The 24099-nt window shown below is 56.2% G+C and overlaps 4 protein-coding genes across 8 annotated transcripts; 2 read left to right on the top strand and 2 right to left on the bottom strand.

Moving 5' to 3' along the window:
• The first annotated feature begins 12 nt into the window (after positions 1 to 12).
• Positions 13 to 10039, top strand: WDR6 (WD repeat domain 6). The gene is made up of 6 exons (XM_066351468.1): positions 13 to 298; positions 5758 to 8239; positions 8314 to 8397; positions 8489 to 8605; positions 8695 to 8813; positions 8910 to 10039. The coding sequence occupies exons 1-6, from the start codon at positions 199 to 201 to the stop codon at positions 9368 to 9370; spliced, it is 3363 nt and encodes a 1120-aa protein (XP_066207565.1). The 5' UTR covers positions 13 to 198; the 3' UTR covers positions 9371 to 10039.
• DALRD3 (DALR anticodon binding domain containing 3) lies at positions 9583 to 12826 on the bottom strand. 4 transcript variants are annotated; one of them, XM_066351473.1, is made up of 12 exons: positions 12361 to 12607; positions 11985 to 12280; positions 11617 to 11873; positions 11452 to 11531; positions 11239 to 11367; positions 10844 to 10914; positions 10697 to 10758; positions 10506 to 10588; positions 10244 to 10423; positions 10058 to 10171; positions 9896 to 9964; positions 9583 to 9811 (listed from the first exon to the last, which is right to left on the bottom strand). In XM_066351473.1, exons 1-12 carry the CDS (start codon positions 12523 to 12525, stop codon positions 9692 to 9694), a joined length of 1626 nt encoding a protein of 541 aa, XP_066207570.1. In that variant the 5' UTR covers positions 12526 to 12607; the 3' UTR covers positions 9583 to 9691. The 4 variants fall into 4 exon arrangements, with proteins under 4 accessions (XP_066207570.1, XP_066207569.1, XP_066207567.1 ...); XM_066351472.1 differs by having other exon boundaries at positions 9583 to 9766; positions 10058 to 10423; positions 12361 to 12826; XM_066351470.1 differs by having other exon boundaries at positions 10058 to 10423; positions 12361 to 12613.
• Positions 12827 to 15937: 3111 nt separating this feature from the next.
• Positions 15938 to 17499, top strand: NDUFAF3 (NADH:ubiquinone oxidoreductase complex assembly factor 3). Its single transcript, XM_066350744.1, has 5 exons — positions 15938 to 16449; positions 16536 to 16728; positions 16889 to 16955; positions 17057 to 17157; positions 17237 to 17499. Exons 1-5 carry the CDS (start codon positions 16373 to 16375, stop codon positions 17369 to 17371), a joined length of 573 nt encoding a protein of 190 aa, XP_066206841.1. The 5' UTR covers positions 15938 to 16372; the 3' UTR covers positions 17372 to 17499.
• Positions 17500 to 18415: 916 nt separating this feature from the next.
• On the bottom strand, positions 18416 to 23979 carry IMPDH2 (inosine monophosphate dehydrogenase 2). 2 transcript variants are annotated; one of them, XM_066351206.1, is made up of 15 exons: positions 23818 to 23979; positions 23332 to 23380; positions 23007 to 23108; positions 22633 to 22707; positions 21522 to 21728; positions 20925 to 21012; positions 20652 to 20851; positions 20484 to 20574; positions 20293 to 20388; positions 20000 to 20071; positions 19201 to 19344; positions 18974 to 19118; positions 18736 to 18879; positions 18583 to 18666; positions 18416 to 18493 (listed from the first exon to the last, which is right to left on the bottom strand). In XM_066351206.1, the coding sequence occupies exons 1-15, from the start codon at positions 23913 to 23915 to the stop codon at positions 18472 to 18474; spliced, it is 1617 nt and encodes a 538-aa protein (XP_066207303.1). In that variant the 5' UTR covers positions 23916 to 23979; the 3' UTR covers positions 18416 to 18471. The 2 variants fall into 2 exon arrangements, with proteins under 2 accessions (XP_066207303.1, XP_066207304.1); XM_066351207.1 differs by lacking the exon at positions 20000 to 20071.
• Positions 23980 to 24099: the final 120 nt, after the last annotated feature.

Here is a 24099-nt window from a genome sequence, read left to right as displayed (position 1 = left end):
GTGATGGCCCCGCCAATCGTGAGCTGGAGTGCGTGGGGTGGAGGGTCGTGATTGGACAACGGCTGCAGTCGAGCCTGGGTTCGGCTACCTGTTGCTAAGGGCGCTGTAGATCCGCAGCGTCGCGCGCAGGGAAGGCTCGTCTCGCGAGAGCTCAGCTCCCTTGTTGGTCGTGGCAGCTGCAGCGGCTCGGGGACCGATATGGACGCTCCCGAGGACTTCGTTTGGCCGCGGGCAACCTCGGAGCTCATACTGCTCCCTGTCACGGGTCTGGAGTGCGTGGGGGAACGGCTGCTGGCGGGTGAGGTTTTGTTTGAGGCGCGCGCTAGCGGAGGCGAAGGCGCGCGCTCCCCTGGGCGGAGCCACAGAACAAAGGGATGCCTGGAGGAGGAGGCGGGCGGCGGGGGGCCCGGCCGGGAGGTGGGCGGGGAGCCCAGGCCCTGCGGGAAGGTGGCCCGGCCCGAGGCACACAAGTGACAGAAAAGCCGCAGTGGTTACCGAGGCCCTTTAGAAACTGCGCTGAGTTGGGAAGGGTGGGTCGGCTCGCGGGAAGGTGCGGGGAAACGCTATCGTTTGGGAGGCGGGGGAAGGGGAGGAGAAAGGGGTGTGTGTGTGTCCCCTTGGATGAGTCGGGCGGGCGTTGGAGGGGGAGGAGAGAGGTGTGCGTGCGTGTGTCCCCTTGGATGAGTCGGGCGGAGGCTTGGGAGGCAGGGGAAGGGGAGGAGAGAAGTGTGTGCGTGTGTGTGTGTACGTGTGTAGGTCCCCTTGGATGAGTCGGGCGGGGGTTGCCTAGGAGATAGATGGGGCTGGGAGGTTGGGAGCGAACCCCTCCTCCAGGTAGGCGGGTCCAGGGTACGTCATCAGAGGAGGGCGGGGCCCAAGAGTTGGGCATGAAGAGCCCTCTGACGAGGATGGGGTCTTGGGAAACCCGGATTGAGACCTTTCTGATCAGGCCAGTGCTCAGGGAGGGGGAGACGGATGCCCCTCCGAGGAGGGCCGGTTTGGGAAGCACGGGCCAGCAAAGGCCTGGCGGCTGAGACGGCAGAGCCCTGGGGAGTAGTGAGATTTTCCCAGAAACCACGAGTAACTGATGTAGAGCTTTATAAGGATCCCAAGGCAAGGTACTGGCTGTCAAGCCTTGAGTGAGTTGCTACCAAACCCAAGGGTAAAGGTGGGGTTGGGAGGGATGCCCCAGTTTTGATCTGGTGGGGCTCTGCTAGCCCTGGATTCCTGCCATGTGCTGAACTCCTGAGACTCCTGGAGGAGGGGATAGCTAGGCAGACACCCAAAGAGCAGCTAGGGAAAGAGAAGGGGTGAGTTCCTGGCAGAGGTTAAGCATGTTAAGACCTTGAGGCTGAGAGAATTTGTCACTTTTTAGGATAGGGAATTCCTTTGCTGCTGGAGCAGGGGTGGGGTCTGGAAGAAGAGGCTAGAGAAATGAGCAGAGGCCAGACCAGGTTTAGATCTGACTTAATTCCTGAAGGTGGTGGGGAGGTCCCAGTGAAGTGTTTCAAGTAGGGAGTGTCTTGAGAAATACAGGTTAGAAAGCTCTTCAAGTGAATTCACCTGTGGCCTGACCTGTGGTGGCGTAGTGGATAAAGCGTCGACCTGAACACTGAGGTTGCGGGTTTGAAACCCTGGGCTTGCCTGGTCAAGGCACATAAGGGAGTTGATGCTTCCTGCTGCTCCCTGCCCCCTTCTCTTTCTCTTTCTCTCTCTCTTTCCTCTCCAAAATGAATTTTAAAAAAAGGGAAATTCACCTGCTTCTGTGACTTCCAGTGTGGATGATTAGTATTTCATACATGTGGTATCTGAACTTTTATTGCCATCTTTTGAGGCCATGCAGCTATGTCTCCCTGATCTCAGTCACATTCTCTCTAGCCCAGTGGTAGTCAACCTGGTCCCTACCGCCCACTAGTTGGCGTTCCAGCTTTCATGGTGGGCAGTAGCGGAGCAACCAAAGTATAAATAAAAAGATAGATTTAATTATAGTAAGTTGTTTTATAAAGATTTATTCTGCCAAACTTAGTGAAAATCTGACATAAACTACTTGGTGATTATTATTATATACTTTAACTTGCTGTAACTCTGCTTTATAAATTTTATAAAGTAAAGTTATTTCCCTACTTTATAAATCACCATTACTGTGGAACCGATGGGCAGTTAGAAAATTTTACTACTAACAGATACAAAAGTGGGCGGTAGGTATAAAAAGATTGACTACTCCTGCTCTAGCACATCCTTCAGCCCTTTCTTTTTTCCTTCTGAAGTGAGAAACAGGGGTGCCTGACCAGGCAGTGGCGCAATGGATAGAGCGGCTGACTGGGATGCAGAGGACCCAGGTTTGAGACCCCAAGGTCGCCAGCTTGAGCGCGGGCTCATGTTTTGAGCAAAAGCTTACTAGCATGTACCCAAAGGTCGCTGGCTCGAGCAAGGAGTTACTCGGTCTGCTGAAGGTCCGCGGTCAAGGCAAATATGAGAAAGCAATCAATAAGCAACTAAGGTCTGGCAATGAAAAACTGATGATTGATGCTTCTCACCTCTCTTCGTTCCTGTCTGTCTGTCCCTGTCTATCCCTCTCTCTGACTTTCTCTGTCCTTGTAAAAAAAAAAGGGAAGGGGGGAGGCAGAGAGACAGACTCCTGCATGCGCCTGACCGGGATCCACCCGGCCTGCCCACTAGGGGCAATGCTCTGCCAATCTGGGGCATTGCTCCATTGAAACTAGAGCCATTCTAGTGCTGGAAGTAGAGGCCATGGAGCCATCCTCAGCACCCGGGCCAACTTTGCTCCAGTGGAGCCTTGGCTGCGGGAGGAGAAGAGAGAGATAGAGAGAAAAGAGGGGGGGAAGGGTGGAGAAGCAGATGGGCATTTCTCCTGTGTGCCCTGACTGGGAATTGAACCCAAGACATCCATACGCCAGGCCAATGCTCCACCACTGAGCCAATTGGCCAGGGCCAGCCCTTAATTTTTTTTTAAAAAAATTATTGATTGATTTTAGAGCAAGAGGAAGGGAGAAGGAGAGACAGGAACATTGGCCTATTCCTGTATGTGCCCTGACGGGTTTGAACCCGGCAACCTGTGTGCTTCAGAGCGATGCTCTAACCAACTGAAGTATGTGGCTAGGGCAGCCCTTCATTTTTTATTTCAGCCGTACAACCCAATGCTCTTGCTTCTGGCAAGAAAGGTTTGTAGCCTGACCAGGCGGTGGCGCAGTGGATAGAGCATCGGACTGGGATGTGGAAGGACCCATGTTCAAGACCCCTAGGTCGCCAGCTTGAGCGCAGGCTCATCTGGCTTGAGCAAAAAGCTCACCAGCTTGGACCCAATGTCACTGGCTCCAGCAAGGGGTTACTCAGTCTGCTGAAGGCCCACGGTCAAGGCACATATGAGAAAGCAATCAATGAACAACTAAGGTGTCTCAATGAAAAACTAATGATTGATGCTTCTCATATCTCTCCATTCCTGTCTGTCCCTACCTATCCCTGTCTCTGACTCATTCTCTGTTCCTGTAAAAAAAAAAAAAAAAAAGTTTGTAACTCCCCACTTCCTACCCCCACCTGCTTTTCCTTTGGCTGACCGCTGCTCAGCTTTGATTCCTCAGCCCAAATGTTACATCCTCAAAATGGCCTTCTCTGACACTTTCCCAGTCCTGTTAGATTTAGACCATTGTCTCAGTCCCATCACTGTTGACATGTTGACATTTTGGATCAGATCATTCTTTTTTTTTTTTTTTTTTTTTTTGGTAGAGAAAGAGACAGGAAGAGAGAGAGAGATGAGAAGCATCAACTTGTAGTTGCATCTCTTTAGTTATTCATTGATTGCTTCTCATACATGCCTTGACTTGGGGGGGGTGGGCTCAAGCCATTGACCCCTTGCTCAACTCAGCCACCATGGGATCATGTCGATGATCCCATGCACAAGTTGGCAACCCTGTGCTCAACTTGGCGATCTTGGGGTTCCAAACCTGGGACCTTAGTGACCTAGGTCAGTGCTCTATCCACTTCGCCACCATTAGACCAGATCATTCTTTTTATAAGGGTTCGTCTGTACATTGTAGGATGTAAGCAGCATCTCCTAGATGCCAGTAAGACAGCTCATAGTTGTAACAATCAGAAATTTCTTCAGATATTGCCGAATGTCTCCTGGAGGGAAAATTGCCTCTCCCTTCTCATTGAGAACCACTGGAATAGGCTTTCCTATTTTTTTTTTAATTTACCAAGACCACATTAAAACTTTATTGATTTTAGAGAGAGAAATGGAGAGAGAGACTGATCTGTTGTTTCATTTATTTATGCATTTATTGGTTGACTCTTCTATATGCCCTGACCAGAGATCTAACCCGCATCCTTTGTGTACCTGGTCAGTGTTCGAACCTACTGATTTAATATTTTCAAATCAAGCTATATAGTTATTTCCTGGAACGTAACCAAAGTTAAAATAACATAGTTTACTTTTGTGCTATTGTTTAGTGTCTACCTAATCCGTAGAGCAGGGTCTATGCTTCTCTTATTCATCACTTAGCCTACAGTTCATTATCTGCTTTATAATTGATGCGCAGTAAATGTTTAATGAATGTCATTCAAGGATTGAGACTGAAGACTAGGAATGACATGAGGGACTGTTACAGTCCTCTTGGTTTAACAGGTGATATTCTGTGGTGGGCATTTGCAAACTTTAGGAAATGGAATTCACAGAACTTGGAGACAGAGAAGATGTTGGAAGTCAAGCAGAGTAAGCTGTGGGCTTCCTGGTGTGGGGCTGGGGATGGACAGAGGGTGATGATGGTTATTGGGGTGAGGAGCATCCATAGAACTTGAGTATGAGCCAGGCGGGTGGGAGGTGCCCACAAATGCAGTCAGGAGGCAGCTGAGGGTCAGGTAGACCCTGCTGCCAAAGCATAGCTGCTTCTCGTTCTCCTCATTGATGTCGAATATGCTCACCTCTGAGATACAGGGCGGACGCTCCTGGAAGTCAGGAGGGATTCTGCTATGACCTCAAGGTTTTGTTTTTGTTTTGTTTTAATTTTATTTATTTATTTATTTTTTACAGAGACAGAGAGTGAGTCAGAGAGAGGGATAGACAGGGACAGACAGACAGGAACAGAGAGAGACAAGAAGCATCAATCATTAGTTTTTCGTTGTGCGTTGCAACACCTTAGTTGTTCATTGATTGCTTTCTCATATGTGCCTTCAGCAGACCAAGTAACCCCTTGCTGGAGCCAGCGACCTTGGGTTCAAGCTGGTGGGCTTTTGCTCAAACCAGATGAACCTGTGCTCAAGCTGGCGACCTGGGGTCTTGAACCTGGGTCCTCTGCATCCCAGTCTGACTCTCTATCCACTGCGCTACCACCTGGTCAGGCTGACCTCAAGGTTTTAAGATCATCTTAGTGGGAAGACCTCTGCCCTGGGGTTGGGAGCACTGGGAAGGATTTGGTACAAGTAGGTGAGGCTAGGATTCGGGGGCTAAAGCTGAGAGGGCTCCTTCCTGAAGCAGGAGGAGTTTGGTGGGGTGAGGGGGAGACTGCCTGTTTGAGGAGCTTGTGATTGGATTGAATGTCAGGAGCAACATACGGAATCAGAACATCAGTGCTGAAAGTCCAGCTGAAGCCAAAACCAAGGCTTTTCCCCCAGTTTTCAAGACTGCGGGATTGTCTGTCCTAACACACGCAGTGGTCTCCATGTGGAGAAGTTCCCCTCCCCTGTCTCCATGGCTCCTCAGGGGTAGGTGACGGTTCTGATGTGGCTCTTTGCCTCCTCCAGGCGAGGGGCCGGATGTCCTGGTGTACAGCTTGGATCTTGGTGGGCATCTGCGGATGATGAAGCGAGTGCAGAACCTGCTTGGCCACTACCTTGTCCATGGGTTCCGGGTGCGACCAGAACCCACTGGAGACCTTGACTCGGAGGCCATGATAGCTGCGTTTGGGAGCAAGGGACTCCGAGTTGTGAAAATCAGCTGGGGACAGGGCCGCTTCCGGGAACTCTGGCGCTCTGGCCTGTGGCACATGTCTGACTGGATCTGGGACGCCCGTTGGCTGGAGGGGAACATCGCCCTGGCCCTGGGCCACAACTCGGTGGTATTATATGACCCTGTGATAGGGTGCGTCCTGCAGGACGTGCCCTGCACTGACAGGTGCACCCTCTCCTCAGCCTGTTTGATCGGAGACACCTGGAAGGAGCTGACTGTAGTGGCAGGTGCTGTTTCCAACGAGCTCCTGGTCTGGTACCCAGCAGCTGCTCTAGTAGACGATAAGCCGGTTGCCCCTGACCGAAGGGTCAGTGGGCATGTGGGTGTAATATTCAGCATGTCGTACCTAGAGAGCAAGGGCTTGCTGGCCACAGCTTCAGAAGACCGAAGTGTTCGCATCTGGAAGGTGGGGGACCTGCGGGTCCCTGGGGGTCGGGTGCAGAATATTGGGCACTGCTTTGGTCACAGTGCCCGTGTGTGGCAGGTCAAACTTCTAGAAAATTACCTGATCAGTGCAGGAGAGGACTGTGTCTGCTTGGTATGGAGCCACGAGGGTGAGATCCTCCAGGCATTTCGGGGCCACCAGGGCCGTGGGATCCGGGCCGTAGCTGCCCATGAGAATCAGGCCTGGGTGGTCACTGGGGGCGACGACTCAGGTATCCGGCTATGGCACCTGGTAGGGCGTGGGCACCCAGGGTCAGGGGTCTCAGCTCTCGGCTTCAAGTCCCATAGCAGGCCAGGGGCCCTCAAGGCTGTGACGCTGGCTGGCTCATGGCGAGTCCTGGCAGTGACTGAGGCAGGAACCCTGTATCTCTATGACCTTGAGGTCAAGTGCTGGGAGCAGCTGCTGGAGGATAAGCGCTTCCAGTCCTACTGCCTCCTGGAGGCAGCCCCCGGCCCCGAGGGCTTCGGACTGTGTGCCATGGCAAATGGGGAGGGGTGTGCCAAGGTTGTCCCCATCAACACTCCAGCTGCCGCTGTGGACCTGACCCTGTTCTGCGGGAAGGTGTACAGTTTGAGCTGGGCCCTGCGTGGCTATGAGGAACTCCTGTTGCTGGCATCAGGTCCTGGTGGTGTGGTGGCTTGCCTGGAGATTATAGCCGCGCCCTCCGGCAAGGCCATCTTTGTCAAGGAACGGTGTCGGTACCTGCTTCCTCCAAGCAAGCAGAGATGGCACACGTGCAGTGCCTTCCTACCCCCGGGCGATTTCCTGGTGTGTGGAGACCGGCGGGGCTCGGTGTTGCTGTTCCCATCCCGACCAGATCTGCTCAAGGACCTTGAGGTTGGAGGCAAGGCTGGGGCTGGCACTGGAGCACCTGGGGTGGATGGTGGCAGTGATGGGGACGAGACTGCCCCGACAGAGTGGGGCCCTGTATCCATTCTCCCTTCTCTGCATGGGAAGCAGGGCGTGACCTCGGTCACCTGTTTTGGTGGCTACGTGTACACCACAGGGCGCGATGGTGCCTACTACCAGCTTTTTGTGCGAGGCAGCCAACTCCAGCCAGTCTTAAGGCAGAAATCCTGTCGAGGCATGAACTGGGTGGCTGGGCTTCGCATGGTGCCCAATGGGAACATGGTCATCCTGGGTTTCCATGCCAATGAGTTTGTGGTGTGGAGTCCCCGGTCCCACGAGAAACTGCACATCGTCAACTGTGGTGGAGGACATCGCTCCTGGGCCTTTTCTGATACCGAGGGGGCTATGGCGTTTGCCTACCTCAAGGATGGGGATGTGATGTTATATCGGGCTTTGGGTGGCTGCACCCGGCCACACGTGATCCTCCGGGAGAGCTTGCATGGCCGGGAGATCACGTGCGTCAAACGTGTGGGCACCATCACCCTGGGGCCCGAATCGGAGGTACCCAGCTTCATGCAGCCTGACTGCCCAGAGCCTGGCAACGAGGGGCCCGGCCTGATTGACATAGTGATCACATGCAGCGAGGACACGACCATCTGTATCCTGGCACTCCCCACAGCCACGGGCTCTGCCCATGCGCTTACAGCCGTCTGTAACCACATCTCCTCGGTGCGTGCACTGGCTGTGTGGGGCGTTGAAACCCTCGGCGGCCCTAAGGATCCTCGGCCCGGCCTGACTGCACATGTGGTGTCTGCGGGGGGCCGGGCTGAGATGCATTGCTTCAACATCATGGTCACCCTGGACCCCAGCACCCCGAGCCGCCTCGCCTGCCATGTTATGCATCTCTCATCTCACCGGCTAGATGAGTATTGGGACCGGCAGCGCAACAGGCACCGGATGGTCAAGGCGGACCCGGAGACCAGGTGATGTGCTTTCCCCGGGAGGAGCTTGGGGTGGACACCCAGGGCTCTGCTTGATGGCTGTGTTCTCTCTGCAGGTACATGTGCCTAGCTGTGTGTGAGCCTGACCTGCCTGGCCTCGGCCCCCTTGTGGCTGCAGCCTGTAGTGACGGGGCAGTGAGGTAGGAGTATAGGGCGGCGGGGCCAGGGCAGGAGACCTGTGTAGGCTTCTCCAGAATGGGTTCTGAGTTGGGCCAACCTCTGTGCCCCCAGGCTCTTTTTTTTGCAGGACTATGGGCGGGGGCTGAAGCTCCTGGCTGAGACCTTCCACCATGAGCGGTGTGTCCTGAAGGTCCACTCCTTCACCCATGAGGCACCCAACCAGCGGCGGTGAGGGCTACATGAATTCTGCCTGGGTCGGTGGGGGCCTGTTACTTCCCATTTCCCCGGCTGACCCAATGCCTTTCCCTGGCTCCCAGGAGACTGTTTCTGTGCAGTGCAGCCACCGACGGCAGCCTGGCATTCTGGGACCTCACCACTGTGCTGGACCCAGGCTCCACTGCCCTGGAGCCTCCCGCAGACCCTGGGCTTCCCTCCCGTGAGTAACCAGTGTGCTACTGGCTGTCCTTCCCTGCCTCCTGCTTCCCTTCCCCTGCGGGTAGGCTGGACCCTGACCACCATTTTCTTGTTTCAGGGCTGGGTGCCCCCTGCCTGACCGTCCAGGCTCACAGCTGTGGTGTCAACAGTCTGCACACTTTGCCCACCCCTGAGGGCCATCTTGTGGCAAGTGGCAGTGAGGATGGCTCCCTCCATGTCTTTGTGCTCACGGTAGAGGTGCCAGAGCAAGAAGAGGCTGGGGGGGGTGGTGAGCTGGTGCCCCAGCTGCATGTGCGGGAGGAACACTCTGTACCCTGCGCACATGCTGCCCACGTGACAGGTCTCCAGATCCTAAGCCCTAGCCTCATGGTCTCAGCCTCCATTGATCAGCGGCTGACCTTCTGGCGTCTAGGGCATGGGGAGCCTGCCTTCGTGAACAGTACAGTGTATCATGTACCGGATGTGGCCGACATGGACTGCTGGCCTGTGAGCCCTGAGTTCGGTCACCGCTGTGCCCTGGGGGGCCAGGGACTTGAGGTCTATAACTGGTACGACTGACACGTCCTGCCCCTGCAGTAGCCCGCATGCTGGGCATGCTGGGTGAGGGGCCTGCCCACAGATAGTGCAGGAGGAGTGGCTGGCTCTGGCCACGCCCAGTGCACCTGGGGGGAGGAGCAGCAGCCGTGGGGTCCTGACCTCAGAGCAGGCACTGGAGGTGAGTGGAGTGCTGCCAGGGCAGACCCAGAATATGCCCACAGCCCACGACACCAGAAAGCTTTGTAATAGTTTATTTTAGCTCTAGGTCTCTAACAGTCTGTGGAGTTCTTGTTTTCAGTTGATGACTTAGTGAACATTCCCAGTACTGGAACCTCTGTGGCCTTAGATGTAGGTTAGTGGGGGGAGACCCAGCATGGCCAGGCCCGTGTGCAGCACTTCACGCACAGCCCGTAGAAGCTGCAGACGGGCGAACATTTGACCAAACAGGTGTGGTCGAGGCTCCTGGAGGGACAGAGGGGCCTCCTGACCTCATCCTGTACCTCCTTCCCCTGCACCTCCCGCACACCCCCTTTGCTGTGTGCTTACCGCTAGGATGTGTACCCGGTTGTAGTAGGAGCTGAAGTCCATGCTGAGCTGTACCAGGAACTTGCATACCTAGGGACAGAGATGGAGTCACTGGCCTGTCTCTGCTCTTGTTCCCCAAACCAGAATAAAGTGTGTTCAGTGTCACTGTCTGCTCTGTCTTACCATCTCTGTGCGGGCGGGGACGTGCAGCCCCGGGGCAGTGCCATCTAGCGCTGCAGTCTGGCTCAGTAGCTCTGGGAAGGGGAGGACGCTGTTGAAGATCAGCAACCACTCACCCTGTGGGGAGAAAGCTGCTGGGAGGGCAAGCTGGAGCCTCCTGTGGACGCAGCTACTGGGAGGGGCACTCACCTCTTCACGGAGCAGGGAGAAATCCAGACTGCACACAGGTGGGAAAGTGGGGTACAGACCTTGTTCCACGCTACGCTTGTAACCCTCAAAGAGTGTGGCGAGACGAGCGCAATTATACATGACAAAGGTTCCACTCTTGGTACCCTTTGTGGAAAAGCTGTCAGCTAGAGCCAGGAGGAGCTGAGGATGGCAGAGATACAGAGAGGGAGGGTAGCCACCACACACAGCGTGTCCCCCGGTCCTGTAGGACACCCTGGATCACCTGACTCTGCGGGGCCTTGCTGAGCATCTCAAACTTGATCGTCGCCGCAGAGAGAACCCTGAAGGTTTCTTTCCAGGCTGGGTCTGCGGAGTACAGATCAGTCAGTCTGTGCACGCCAAGGACCAGGGGCAGGGGCACAAATGACTTGCCCCTGCCTCTGCCTCAAAACACAGCCAGTCTCCCGGGCGCACCTTGTGCTAGGTCCTTGCTGTGCTTCAGTGCTGAAGCCTTGCACACCTGGGCGTGCCGGAGCCTGCATTTTGAGAAAAGCAAGAGGGCCAATGGGCAGAGTCTCCATCTTGGTGACCCTGGTTTGGTGGTCTTCCAGTCTCACTCACTCGTAGTACTCAGGGGCAGTCAGTGTGCTGGGCACACCAGCTGTTTTCACCGGGCCACACACGAGGTGCTTCTGTCGGAAAGATAGCAGGGGCTCAGCTAGCTGGTGACACCCTCCAGCAATAAAACCTGCAAGGAACTGAAATCTGGTGCTCTTTCAACCTCTTACCACCAAGCTTAGTGCCTCCCTCTCAAGCCCTGCCCCTCAGACCAGCAGGGCGTGTCTCCAGACCCCATCTTCTCCCAGGACTGCACCTGCTGCATGTGCCCACTCACCAAGCCTAATATCTCCCCCAAGGTCAAGTGTCCCCTTCTGAACCAGCAAGCTAGCAGGCCCCTTAACGGCTTTTCGAGGGCCTTCCGAGGTTGGTGAAGGGCTCCATGATCACTGACCCACCTGTCTGAGAGGAGCCCGGTCATCCAACTTCCACCAAAGCAGGTCCAACTTCTGCTGCTGGAATTCCTCCTCATAGCTCACCACGTGTACTACCATGCAGCTTTCTGTGGCAGCATTTGGGGCTGCAGCCTACAAGGGATGAGGACGGTCATTTCGGGGACTCGGGACATCTCGTTTGCCCAAGGCCTATAGGATGAGAAGTCTGTCACCAACCAGGTCTTGGGAGCCGTCCTCAGGCCAGTGCTGCGCAGCTGCCTGCAGTTCAGCCAGCGTAGAGAGCAGGTCCTCAGTCACTGCATTGGGAATACAGGCACTGGAACTAGCCCGACTACAGGGCCCCCCCTCTTCTTTCTGGCCTCGCTAGGCTCCAGGTCCTACCCAGACAGCTGTCCAGATTGGGGTCGTAGCCAGCTGTGCGTCCCCGGCCTTTTACCAGCTCCTTCAGGCACACACTGCCCAGGACGTCGGGGGGCAGGGCCCCCCGGTCGCCAGCAGAGGTCAACTCTGCCAGGGCGCGGCATCTCAGGGCATCGGTGGGGATTCGCTCCGAGGCGGCGGGCCAGTCCACACGCAGTTGCTGCAGGAAAGTCGACATGTGCGGGTCCTGCACAGCGGGCACTAGGCTCACACTCACTCTGGAAAGGGAAGGCAGTCGGTTCAGCCTAACCACCTAGCCAGGCTCACCTGGAGCGGCCAGTCGCCAAGGGCCGGCCGAGCCTTCCCCCTGGCCCCGCGCGCCCGCTCACCCGCGAACGTGCAAGGCTCGCGCCAGGTGATCGGCCACGAGCACGGCCCGCAGCTGGCTCAGGCGGAGCGCGCAGAGTTCCGCGCGAAGCGACGGGCAGTGCAGGAGGACAAGCGGACCCCCCGTGGCCGACGCGGCGGGCGCGGCGTAGGCGGCCACGGCGCGGAGCACGCACTCGAAGACGGCGGGCCGCTGGAGCTGGAGCGCCAGGCCCGCGGGGGTTGGCGCACAGCGCAGCACAGGGGCCACGCCGGGGCCTTGCAGGCCAGCCACAGCATGGACCACACGTTCGGGCACCTGTGGGGACACAGGCCAGTGAGCGGCCGCGGCGCTCCTAGCTGTCCCCAACCGTGCGTCCCCGTCCGGCCGGGGCCCACCTGTGCGTCCCCGAAGCGCGCTTGTAGCGCGCGCCGGGGCGCTAGGAAGTCTCGGACACGCAGGTGGCGGGCACGCGTCTCCTTGAACCACACAGGGCCTCCAGGTCCCAGGGCCGCATTGAGGGCCTCCAGAGTCTCCTCCACCCCAAGGCGCCCCGTCGCCATGGCGACCGGAAGGAGTGAGCGGAACCGGAAACAACATTTTGGAAGGTCGAACTTCCGGAAGAACGACTAACCTGGCGGGGTTCCGGTCCCTGAGTGGGCTGGTACAACAGAGGGGATCTGTTGAGTCTGCTTTGGACCGATAGCCCCAGCTTGGCCCACCTGCCCTCTTGGTCCCGGGTCCGAAATATTGTGGTTCTCTAGGGTTCTTTCGCCGTCAACCGCGGCAGCAACCGGGAAAAAGGTCTTTGCGACCTGGTGAGGGCTCTTTCTCTCCTCATGAAAGTCTTCTCTGTATTTGTGATAACATTAAGTCCCTTCATTTTACGCATGAACAGAAGGTTAAAAGTTTCAAACGAATTGTCGCTGAAATAGAGCAGCTCACATTAATGCCACCTTCACTTTTAAAATATCTCATTTTAAAAACTTGTGTACTGCGATTTCAGGTAATTTTTTAAAAAATGTTTATTTTATAGGTTTTTAGAGAGGGGGAGGAAGAGAGAGACAGGGACATCAATTTGTAAGATCCCCAGATCGGGGGTCCAACCGGCAACCTCTATGTTTCTGGACAGTGCTCTAACCAACGGAGCTATCTGGCCAGGGCCAATTTCAGGTTTTTGCAAGCATTTTCTCCTTTGAGATATGGGTCGTCTTTATTCCTAATAAATGCCCACTGATAGAATTGACTGGTTTTCTCCTGTTGACTTTTTTTTTTTTTCATTTTTCTGAAGCTGGAAACGGGGAGAGACAGCCAGACAGACCCCGGCATGCGCCCGACCGGGATCCACCCGGCACGCCCACCAGGGGGCGACGCTCCGCCCATCCTGGGCGTCGCCATGCCGCGACCAGAGCCACTCCAGTGCCTGAGGCAGAGGCCACAGAGCCATCCCCAGCGCCCGGGCCATCCCCGCTCCAATGGAGCCCCGGCCGCGGGAGGGGAAGAGACAGACAGAGGAAAGCGCGGCGGAGGGGTGGAGAAGCAAATGGGCGCCTCTCCCGTGTGCCCTGGCTGGGAATCGAACCCGGGTCCTCCGCACGCCAGGCTGACGCTCCACCGCCGAGCCAACCGGCCAGGGCCTCCTGTTGACTTTTTAAAAATATAATGATTTTAGCCTGACCAGGCGGTGGTGCAGTGGATAGAGGATCCGACTGGGATGCGGAAGGACTCAGGTTCGAGACCCCGAGCTCGCCAGCTTGAGCGTGGGCTCATCTGGTTTGAGCAAAGCTCACCAGCTTGGACCCAAGGTCGCTGGCTCGAGCAAGGGGTTATTCGGTCTACTGTAGCCCCATGGTCAAGGCACATATGAGAAAGCAATCAATGAACAACTAGGGTGTCCCAATGAAAAACTGATGATTGATGCTTCTAATCTCTCTCCGCTCCTGTCTTGTCTGTCCCTATCTATCCCTCTCTCTGACTCTTTGTCCCTGTAAAAAAAAAAAAAAAAGTGATTTTAGAGGGAGAGAATGAGACGGAAACACAGATCTGTTCCTGACCAGAGATGGAGCCCACAACCTTTGCGTATCCGGAGGACACTTGAACTAATCAAGCATCCGGCCAGGGCTCCTCTTGAGTCTTGGGGAATTAGAACCATCCTGATGGCTTCCAGAATTGCTAGGTTTGAAAGCATTCTGCTTTACCCTGGTGTACTTTAACAGGGATCCTCCAGCTTCCTGATTTAGGCTCAGCTGGAACACCCTACTTTTCTGCTGGAGAGAAAGCTCTTTCCTGTTCCATGATGGGATCCGAATGTTTCCACTTCAGTATAACTTAAATCGAAACGGACGCACCACAGAGTAGTGGGAAAACCATGATCTTTGCCCTGGAGTAGTGAGAGTACCCAGAACTCAGTAGGGGGCCCGAGGGACAGGAAAAGCTTGGCAAGGCTCCTCTCTGGGCCAGGGCTTCAAGGACCTCCTGGGAGGCGCCGAAAGAGCACTGGGCGGACACGACATTCCCGATGACTTCTTGGGTGCCCACTCAACGGGAGTGATCGTGTCATTCCAAAGCACTTTCCATGCCGCAGGCGGGCGCCCCCGGGACAGCCGTTATCAGGGTTGGGGCTGGAGACCCAGCTGGGGATTTCAGCTATTCTCCGCACACACGAAGACGGTTAGGGTGGTTTTTTCCCAGGAAGTGAAGGGCTATCTTTAGCGAGCTGCTGGCTGGGGTGGCCCTGTAGGACTCACCGCCATTGTAACCCTACCCGGAAGCCCTAAATCTGCCCTCCCTCACCAATGCCATGCCGGGTTCCACACACGGCCACCGCCCAGTTATTCGGACTTCTACGCCTATGACTTCCAGGCTGAGGGCGCACCTGAGAGGGACGGAGACCAGAACGACCCAATGAAGTAAGTCTGAGGTCAGGGGCTCGCCCACCCTATCTGGATCAGAACGCTGCTCAGGCAGGAGAGCAGGGAACGAAATCCAAGCGCAGCTGGAATGCTCTGGAGACAACAGCTGCTTTTGGGATTCCGTTGCCCGCTGTCCAGCCGTGGGGGGGGGGGGTGTCCCTTGCCCTGGGGCCAGAATAGAACTCCCCCATTTCCAGTCCAAGGAGGCAGACCTACGAGTAGGCGGTGAAACCAAGTCTAGTGGGAATGAGGAGCTCACCTGGGCCCCCAAATAGGACGGGTGATGGGAGCCTCCTCCCCTGGGACCGAGTCCCGATCCGGATTACATTTGCAGGGTAGGATTAGTCCTGTTGGTCCCATTCAGCCAGAGCCACTGGTGAGGTGACAGTGTCGGGGCAAGCTTCGGGATCAGCTAAGAAGGAAGCACTCCCGTGAAGCCAGGGAGGAAGTAAAACCCGCGGCGACACCCCGCACCCGGGGCCCTGTGTCCGGTGACGCTACCAGCGCCCGGAGCTTTTAGGGCCGCAATGGGCTCGCAAGGCGGCGACAAGACCTCGAGGAATCCATTGCGACCGTCCTCATCTGTACCGAGCCTGCCTCCCGCCCGCCCGCCCGCCCGCCCTGCCCTGCGGATAGCAGACGCGGCAGCGTTCCCCTGAGGCCACGACACTGTGGGTGCGCAGAGGTCCCCGAACCCCGCGCGGGCGCCTGCGACTCTCGCGCCAGTAGGCCCTCTGACTCGGCTCAAGCGGGGGGCCGGGGGGATTCTGGGGACGCGAGCAGAGTGGGCCAAGATAGAGCGCTGCTTCCGCCGCTGTCTAGTTCAGTGTCTGGTCGCGGTCGGGCCCGTCACTCCGACATAAGCTGGTAAAACCACCCTATCACGGCGTCCCCTTCCGTTTGCTCTGACCGCAGACCCGAGCCATTTTAAGGAAAAGCCACCCGGCCACGCCCCCTCACGCTCTCGAAAAGCCAATCCACGCACGGCCACGCCTCGCGCGAGGCGCGGCAGCGACGCCAACGGTCGCGCGGGTGACGGTTGAGAAGGGGCGTCGTTCTGAGGAGAGCGGGGAAATCCGAGCCGCGCGCCCCGCCCTCGCAAGCTGACTCCCCCAAACCGGGATTAGGGGCTTGGAGACTGGCGCCGCGCCCCGGCCAGGTGTGCGGGCTCGGCCAGGTGCGCTGCCGCCCCGCCCCAGGCCCGGGACCCTGCGTCATGGCTGCGAAGCGGGGCCCAGGCAGTGCCCTGAGGCCGGCCCCGCCCCCAGGCGTCGGGCGCCCCCAGGGCGGCCTGAGGGGGCTCGGGGAGGAGCGGGCGGCAGGTGCAGACACCGGAGCCGTGCTGGGGACGCAGCCTCCCGGGACGGGTGCCAGGGGCCGGCTCCTTAATGCTCCAGCGCAGCGCCGGCCGAGCCGCGCGCTCCCCTCCGGGCCGGCGGGGGCGCTGTGCGAGCTCTTGGCTCCGCCTTGACGCCGCTGACCTTGCGCACGGGTTGCAATGGCCGCAGCCTCCGTGCTTCGCGGCCTGTACCGAGCGGAGCCCGTCCTCCGCCGTCCCCCCGCAGAGCTGCTGTGGTGAGTCCGGTCCTGGCGTCCCCGATTGCCCTGCCCCCACGCGGCTCCGCACCGCCTGTCCCCTAGACCCCGACCCTACTTCGCAGGGCCCCACGGCGAGGGCACCGACTCACGCCCGCCGACGATGAGCTGTATCAGCGGACGCGCATCTCTCTGCTGCAGCGCGAGGCCCCGCACACCATGTACATCGACAGCTACAGCAGCCGCGGCTTCGTGGTCAGCGGAAGCCGCGTGTTCGGGCCCTGCGCGCTGCTCCCGCGCTCCGTGCTGCAGTGGAACGTGAGTGCTTGCTGCAGTCGGGGACCTCAGGGCCGGAGCCCTAGGCTTGTCCCAGATTGCGGTCCTGGGGAGTTAGGCTTTCCGTGGCCTCTTTGTTGGGCAGGGTTTTGGGGAAAGCTTTGTGAATTTGTAGCCTTGACCCCGCCTCCTCCCCCCATAGGTAGGATCTCACCAGGACATCACAGAAGAAAGCTTCTCTCTTTTCTGGATGCTGGAGCCCCGAATAGGTATGGAGGAGGCAAGGGCCGAGGTGCTCCGAGCCTCTGAAAGTCAGCCCCACTCCAGCCTGTCTGCAGGCCTAGCTGTAGACTTGCCCATCCTTCCCTAGAGATTGTTGTGGTGGGCACTGGAGACCGGACTGAGCGGCTGCAGTCCCACGTGCTGAGAGCCATGAGACAGCGGGGCATCGCTGTGGAAGTGCAGGACACGGTCAGTTCGGGGACTTGGGGACGCTGAGGGGAGCCCAGGCCCAGCTCTTGTCCAGCTGATGCTGGATTTCTCTTTGCAGCCTAATGCTTGTGCCACTTTCAACTTCCTGTGTCATGAAGGCCGAGTGACAGGAGCTGCCCTCATCCCCCCACCTGGAGGGACTGTGGTCACATCTGTGGCCCAAGCTGCAGTGAAGCACCAGGAACTGACCTGACTGTCCAGTAGGGCCTGGCACCTTCTGCAGAGTGCAGGGCTTCCCAGCGCTGTACTACCCCTCCTGTGTTGCACTGTTAACATGTGTCTTGTTTGCAAGCAAATTAATAATTTAATCCACCTCTCCCATTTTGTACTAGGTGCATTGTTGGCCAGGGGCTGCTGGCTGGGTGGGCTCTTGGAGGGGATTGTGAAGAAACCAAGGGGTTACCTTTTCATCCAGAGTACATGGCCCGTCAGAGGCCAGGAGGTGGTATGTACACCCACTTGAAACTGCAGGTGTTTCTACTTGCTTACATGCAGATTCAAGATGATTTCAATTCTTCCACCAGGTTTTTTTTTTTTGTTTTTTTTTAGAGACAGAGAGTCAGACAGGGACAGACAGACAGGAACAGAGAGATGAGAAGCATCAATCATTAGTTTTTCGTTGTGCATTGCAACACCTTAGTTGTTCATTGATTGATTTCTCATATGTGCCTTGACCGTGGGCCTTCAGCAGACCGAGTAACCCCTTGCTCGAGCCAGCGACCTTGGGTCCAAGCTGGTGAGCTTTGCTCAAACCAGATGAGCCCGTGCTCAAGCTGGCGACCTTGGGGTCTCGAACCTGGGTCCTTCCGCATCCCAGTCCGACGCTCTATCCACTGCACCACTGCCTGGTCTCCACCAGGTTCTTTAGCAATTTGTTAAGAGATCATGTACGGACGGGGAGTCTCAACCTCGTCCTATGTGGCCAGGCTTTAGGCTAGCAGGAGACCTTGTGGATATCAATCCAAAGCCCCATGGACCCCGCCTAAGCAGCCATGGTCAGAATCTGAAATAGAACCCTTGACCCTTAAGAGCCCTAGCTGGTCGGGGCTAGCTTGCAAGCTGCCTCAGGAGGGACTTCTTGAATCTGAAACTACTATGCTTTCCAGGGCCATGGAGCCCCCCTTCCCTCAGGGCCTGAAGCTCCCCCTGAAAATAAGAACGTGTGTTTGGGTGCATCTGTGATGTGGCACCTGCGAAGTCCCACCTGCCTATTGATCTCAAAGACAAGGCATCACTTTTTTTTCTTTCAAATTTTTATTGGAAAAAAAAAAGGGGTTTATGCCGAATCCCTTTTCAGAAAAGCCGCTTCTCATACCTGTAGGCAAAAGGACCAGCTGTGAGTGAGGGCAGCAGGACAGAGCACAGCACAAACCTCTACCCAGTGGGACAGGGTGGGCCACTTACGAATGGAGGCTATGGACACCACCTTCCACCTGAGCCGAGGATGTCCTCTTCTCAAACTTGAGCTCCCCAGAATACATCATAGCTCTGAAAGCGGCAGGTGTCAGATGCGGGTAGCTGGTCCAGACCACCCTCTCTATCCATGTCCAAGCTTACCTGACTTGAGTCAAACTCTTGGCACCAATGTCCTGGCAAGAGTGTTGGATGCCGGCAATCAGGTAAGGGACAAATTTGTGGATGGACCCTTTGTCCTGCACAGCCCCAGACACCCCCTGGGCCACCTTGATTTTGTCAGCTTCACTGCACAGAGAAGCAAGAGACAGGGATAAGGTCAAAGCACAGATGAGGCTGTCAATGCAGGATTGTCATAAGGTAACTGATCTTCCTGTCCCACCTGAAATATCGGTTCTGGCTGCTGAGATGCTTGTCCATGGCGTCGAGAGAGCCCATGCCACGATACTTCTTTAGCCGGATCCCATCGGAGAAGAAATACTCACCAGGGGCCTCAGTGGTAGCAGCCAGGAGGGAGCCCATCATGACTGTGGACAGAAGGAGTGCGGGGTAAACACTGAGTGGCAATAGGGAAGGAGTTCCACTGGGCTCTCAAGTGCTGGGCCTCACCTGTGGAGGCCCCAAGGGCCAAGGCTTTGGCAATATGGCCCACATTCTGGATTCCTCCATCAGCGATGACGGGAACACCAAAGCGCCGTGCGTATTCTGACACCTTGTACACTGCTGTTGCTTGAGGCCGCCCACAGGCCAACACTGTTAAAAGACAGAGAAACATGAACTGGCAGAATTTGGTGAGGACAGGCAAAGGGCCCTGTGGCCACAAGTCCTCACCCAGGAGCTCTCTGCTACACCTGCACCAGGACGGCCGCCTGGCTGGAGACAAGTCATGTCTGGGATGGCTGCCCCTCTGCCTTGAATAGCACGAACGGCTGTGGTGGCCACCACTCACCCTTGCGTGTGCGCGTGCATGTGTGCATGGCCCAGGGCAGCCTCAGGCACATGCAGTCCGCAGCCCGGAAAGCCCCGCCCAAATGGTATCAGGTGGGGTGGGGGTCGCTGTGCAGTTAGTACCCAGAGGCCCAGCCCTCCTCCCCAAGTGGTGGGTGGCTCAGGCAAGATCAGGGTGGTGGTTATGTGGAAGGAAGAGTGTGCTGAGAGTTGGTCCCTGAGCTGTGCCACGCCTGCAGGTGTGGGCAGAGCAGGGCCAGCCTGGGGAAGGAGTTCCTGCTCTGTAAGGACCCCAGGAAGAAGGAGCTGTGTTTTTCAGCAGTCCCCAAAACCATGGTCTGTCATTCAGTCTGCCCTGCCCACCCATCAGCACCACAAACCCCGGGAGCTACAGCTACAGTCAACCAAGCAGCCGGGCAGTGGGCAGCTGGGCCGGGCCAGTGGGCCGGGCCGGACTTACTATAGCAGCCCGTGACAGTAGAAGGGCATTTGGGGCTGTGGGACTTTATGTCTGGAGGGATCTTGGGAGCTGCTAAATAAAACAAACAGACCAGAGTTTAGAGAGGGCGCAGAGCAGGAGCGAGGAGGCCAGGCTAGGCAGGGAGTGGCAAGTGAGGACTGACGAGAGCTCATCTGGCTTCCGGTAGGTCACCCATCCAAGGGGCCTGCCCCTATTGGAGGACTCACTAGTTCCCATGAGAGCGCATGGCTCCAGGGCACGTGGAGATCCAGGGCCCTGCCAAAGCATCTCACCTTCCTGGGTGATGCAGATGGAGCCACTGCCCATGCCCACCCGCAGGGCATCTACGCCAGCGTCAATGAGATTCTTGGCCTGAGCCGCTGTGACTACTGCAGTGAAGCACAGAGAAGGACTCCGTGAAGGTCTCGCTGGGAGCCTCGCTTCCCACCTCACCCCATGTCCTCGGTGCCCAGTCTGGCCTCACCGTTGCCTCCGATGACTTGTAGGGTGGGGTATTTGTCTTTGATGTACTTGATCATGTTAATTTGGAAGATGGAGTTTCCCTGGGAAGAGTCCTAGCACAGGGAGGAAGTCCCAGTAAGATGGGTATGGCAGCAGCCCCCTGTCCCGCCTGACCTGTACAGCAGCTCACCAAAACGACTACGTCCACACCGGCCTGGGCCAGCAAGTCCAGCCGATACTTGTCATCTTCATGAGTACCAATGGCTGCTCCACACAGCAGCTGCTTCTTGGAATCTTTGGAGGCCAGTGGGTAATCCCGGTTCTTCTTCAGGTCTGTCCGGGCAATGATGGCCACGAGCTCATCGTTTTCATTTACAATGGGCAACTTTCCTGAGGGCAGAGCAGGACACGAGTCAGGATGCTGGTCTTTAGTTATGTAACCCTTCCTAACTCTAGGACTCACCCTTCTTGCTGCGCTGAAGAATTTCGTTTGCTTCCTTCAATGTGACACCGGCAGGGGCTACCACCAAGTCATCTCTCTTTGTCATGATCTAAGAGGGATGAGAGCTGTGAGGAAGGGCCAATCAGAGACCAGACCTTCAAACAGGCCCTGCCCTTAAGGGTGAGGTTCCAAAGACCACGATATTCACACACCTGCAACCAATCTCCCTCCAGTGAACCCAACTGTTTCTGCAGCAATCTAGTGACAAGCATGAGAACTGAGTAGAAAGGACAGTATGGTACACAGAGTAGCCCATTACTCTGTTAAGAGAAATAAGGGCCACACCAGATCAATGACAAGAAAATTAGAAGAAGAGGTTGCAGTTGGTCTAAGCAGGACTGCCACCCGGGGGGTGGCAAAGAACACTGTAAGCTGACATCCACTTGGGCAGACTGAGGGCCTTTGGCGTATGTATGGGGATGCAGGAATCCTATGAAGGGATCAGAAACTGGCTAGGCATTCAGCTTTCCTGGACAGTAGAGACCATCAAGGATGTCACTTAAAACATCAGAAGTCTTTAGTCTTGTTGCCAGAACTTGGCTCTGCTAGTGTACCTACCTCTTCCAAAAACCGGTCGTGCTCCTCCTCCTTGAGGAAATCAATGTCCCTTGAGGAGATGATGCCCACCAGGCGACTCCCCATGCGGCCCGTGTCGGTGATGGGGATACCACAGAAGCCATGTCGGGCCTTGGCTTCAAACACATCCCGTACTCGATCCTTGGGGCTGAGGACCACAGGATCCGTAATGAATCCCTGCTCGTATTTCTGGAAGGGATAAGCATTTTTTTTTTTTTTTTTTTTTGAGGGGAGATGGTGAGACAGATTCTCACATGTGCCCCAACCGTGATCCACCTGGCAACCTGCCTAGGGCCGATGCTTGAACCAATCGAGCCACTGGAGGGGAAGAGGGATAGAAGGGAGAGAAGAAGGGGAAGAGAAGCAGGTGGTCACTTCTCTCGTGTGTCCTGACTGGGAATTTAATCCCGGATGTCCATACACCAGGCATTTCTGAACCACTTTCTTTGGGCTCTTGGTCTAAAAACTTGGGTCTGGCCAACTCTCCTTTGATCAGTGCCGAAGGACCAAATCACACCGACACCTCAAACGCAAGGAGTTTGATAGGCACTGTTCACCTGTTCCTCTTCTGCTGCCTTAAGACCCAGGGTCTCAGGTTCTTCTGATCAGGAATTGAGCTCCACAGTGGGGAAAAAGGAAACTTAATTAGGAGTAAAATAGCCTGACCAGGCGGTGGCGCAGTGGCGCAGTGGATAGAGCATCGGACTGGGATGCAGAGGACCCGAGTTCAAGACCCCGAGGTCGCCAGCTTGAGCTCATCTGGTCTGAGCAAAAGCCCACCAGCTTGAACCCAAGGCTGCTGGCCCCAGCAAGGGGTTACTCAGTCTGCTGAAGGCCCGCGGTCAAGGCACATATGAGAAAGCAATCAATGAACAACTAAGGTGTTGCAACATGCAATGAAAAACTAATGATCGATGCTTCTCATCTCTCTCCATTCCTGTCTGTCTGTCCCTGTCTATCCCTCTCTCTGACTCATTCTCTGTCTCTGTAAAAAATAAATAAATTTAAAAAAAAATTAGGAGTAAAATAAACCCCCCACTCCACCCCAGTGCAGTTCCCTTAAACTCTTGACCATAATCCTTGCCCTTCTGACCTTTACTTTCCGAACTTCATTGGCCTGGAATTCAGGGGTACAGTTGTGGTGGATGAAGCCAATACCACCTGTAAGCTGTAGAATAAACAAGACAGGGAAAAAGTGAGAAGCATTAGAGGCACAACTGGCCTGGCCTGTAGTGGCACTGTGGATGGAGCATCAACCTGGAATGCTGAGGTTGCTGGTTCAAATCCCTGGGCTTGCCTGGTCAAGGTACATACACAAGCAAGCAATGAACAGCTAGAGCGAGGCAACTATGAATGCATACTTCTTGATATAAAATTAATACGTATATAGAGAAAGGCATGACTAGATGCCGTTAGGGAGGAGAGATCAGGTCCCTGCGCATGCCCTCACGTCCCCGTGGTGCTCACCGCCATCGCTATGGCCATCCCAGCCTCTGTAACTGTGTCCATGGGTGAGGAAACAAGTGGGGTTTTCAGAGTGATCTTTTTAGTCAGAGCAGAAGTCAGGTCCTGAGGATATAAGGCCAACTGATGAGGGAACACTTCATATAACTCATGATGGTGCCAGTTCCCCACTCCCCGCAAAACAGGTGCCCTGTAAGATCTGCATGCTAGTAAGATCATTCCATAGAACCACCTCGAAGCCCAATCTGGTGAGGTAGCCAAGAGACCAGGGTACAGTAGCACCTTATCCAGTCTTAATGTTAAGAACCCATTTCTTGGCCATACTCACCACCTGGTCTGCAGTGAAGTCGATGTACCCAGGGAGAATGAGAAAGTCACTACAGGGTGGAGAGGAGTGAATTGGGAGTAAGGCTCAGGCTTAGTGCAACCAGAGACTCCATCCCCATAGATCTCTTAAGGCATTTGGGCACACGGCACTGACCTAACTCATGTGTCACAAGCAAGGCAGAGCACAAGGTAGAGATAACGACGGGGGCTTTTCTGCCACCTAGCTGTCATCAGCGCCCCTGGCACCCTGACAACTTCATGTGCCCAGAGAAGGCAGTTTCCAGTCTGAAACCCCAAGCACTGCCAAAACGCCGCATCCATCCCTCTTCCGCTTCACCTCTCAGTGTGAGCCCCAGAGATGGCTGGAGAATTTACTAAAGCTGTCCCCACGCCCGAGTCCAAGCGGGCCCAATGAAAGACCCACCCGGCCTCCCAGCCCAGCGCGCTACCCCTTCTCCTCGCCCAGGTGAGCCCGCTAGGCGCGCACTTGTAGGTAAGGCCATCTCCGCAGTTGAACAGCTGCTGTGCCGTAAGCCCGTCGTCAGGCACGTAGGACGTGCCCCCGCTAATCAGGTAGTCTGCCATGGCCTGTGCGCGGCAAGCCCCGAGCCTCGGAGGACCACGCCGCAGAGGCCTCTGGCGTCAGGGCCGCGCCAATATACAGCCGTCGCTGACGTCAGCGCGCACTGCGTGCGGGCGGAGCCCGTACAACTTCGGGGCACGATTGGAGGGAGGGAGCGCATGCGCACAGTATACACTAGACGCGTAG

The sequence above is a fragment of the Saccopteryx leptura genome, chromosome 10, assembly GCF_036850995.1.
Source record: "Saccopteryx leptura isolate mSacLep1 chromosome 10, mSacLep1_pri_phased_curated, whole genome shotgun sequence".
In the NCBI taxonomy this organism is placed as follows: Eukaryota; Metazoa; Chordata; class Mammalia; order Chiroptera; family Emballonuridae; genus Saccopteryx; species Saccopteryx leptura.
The sequence above is the reverse complement of the archived record's forward strand: the minus strand, read 5'-3'. Positions and strand labels throughout refer to the sequence as shown.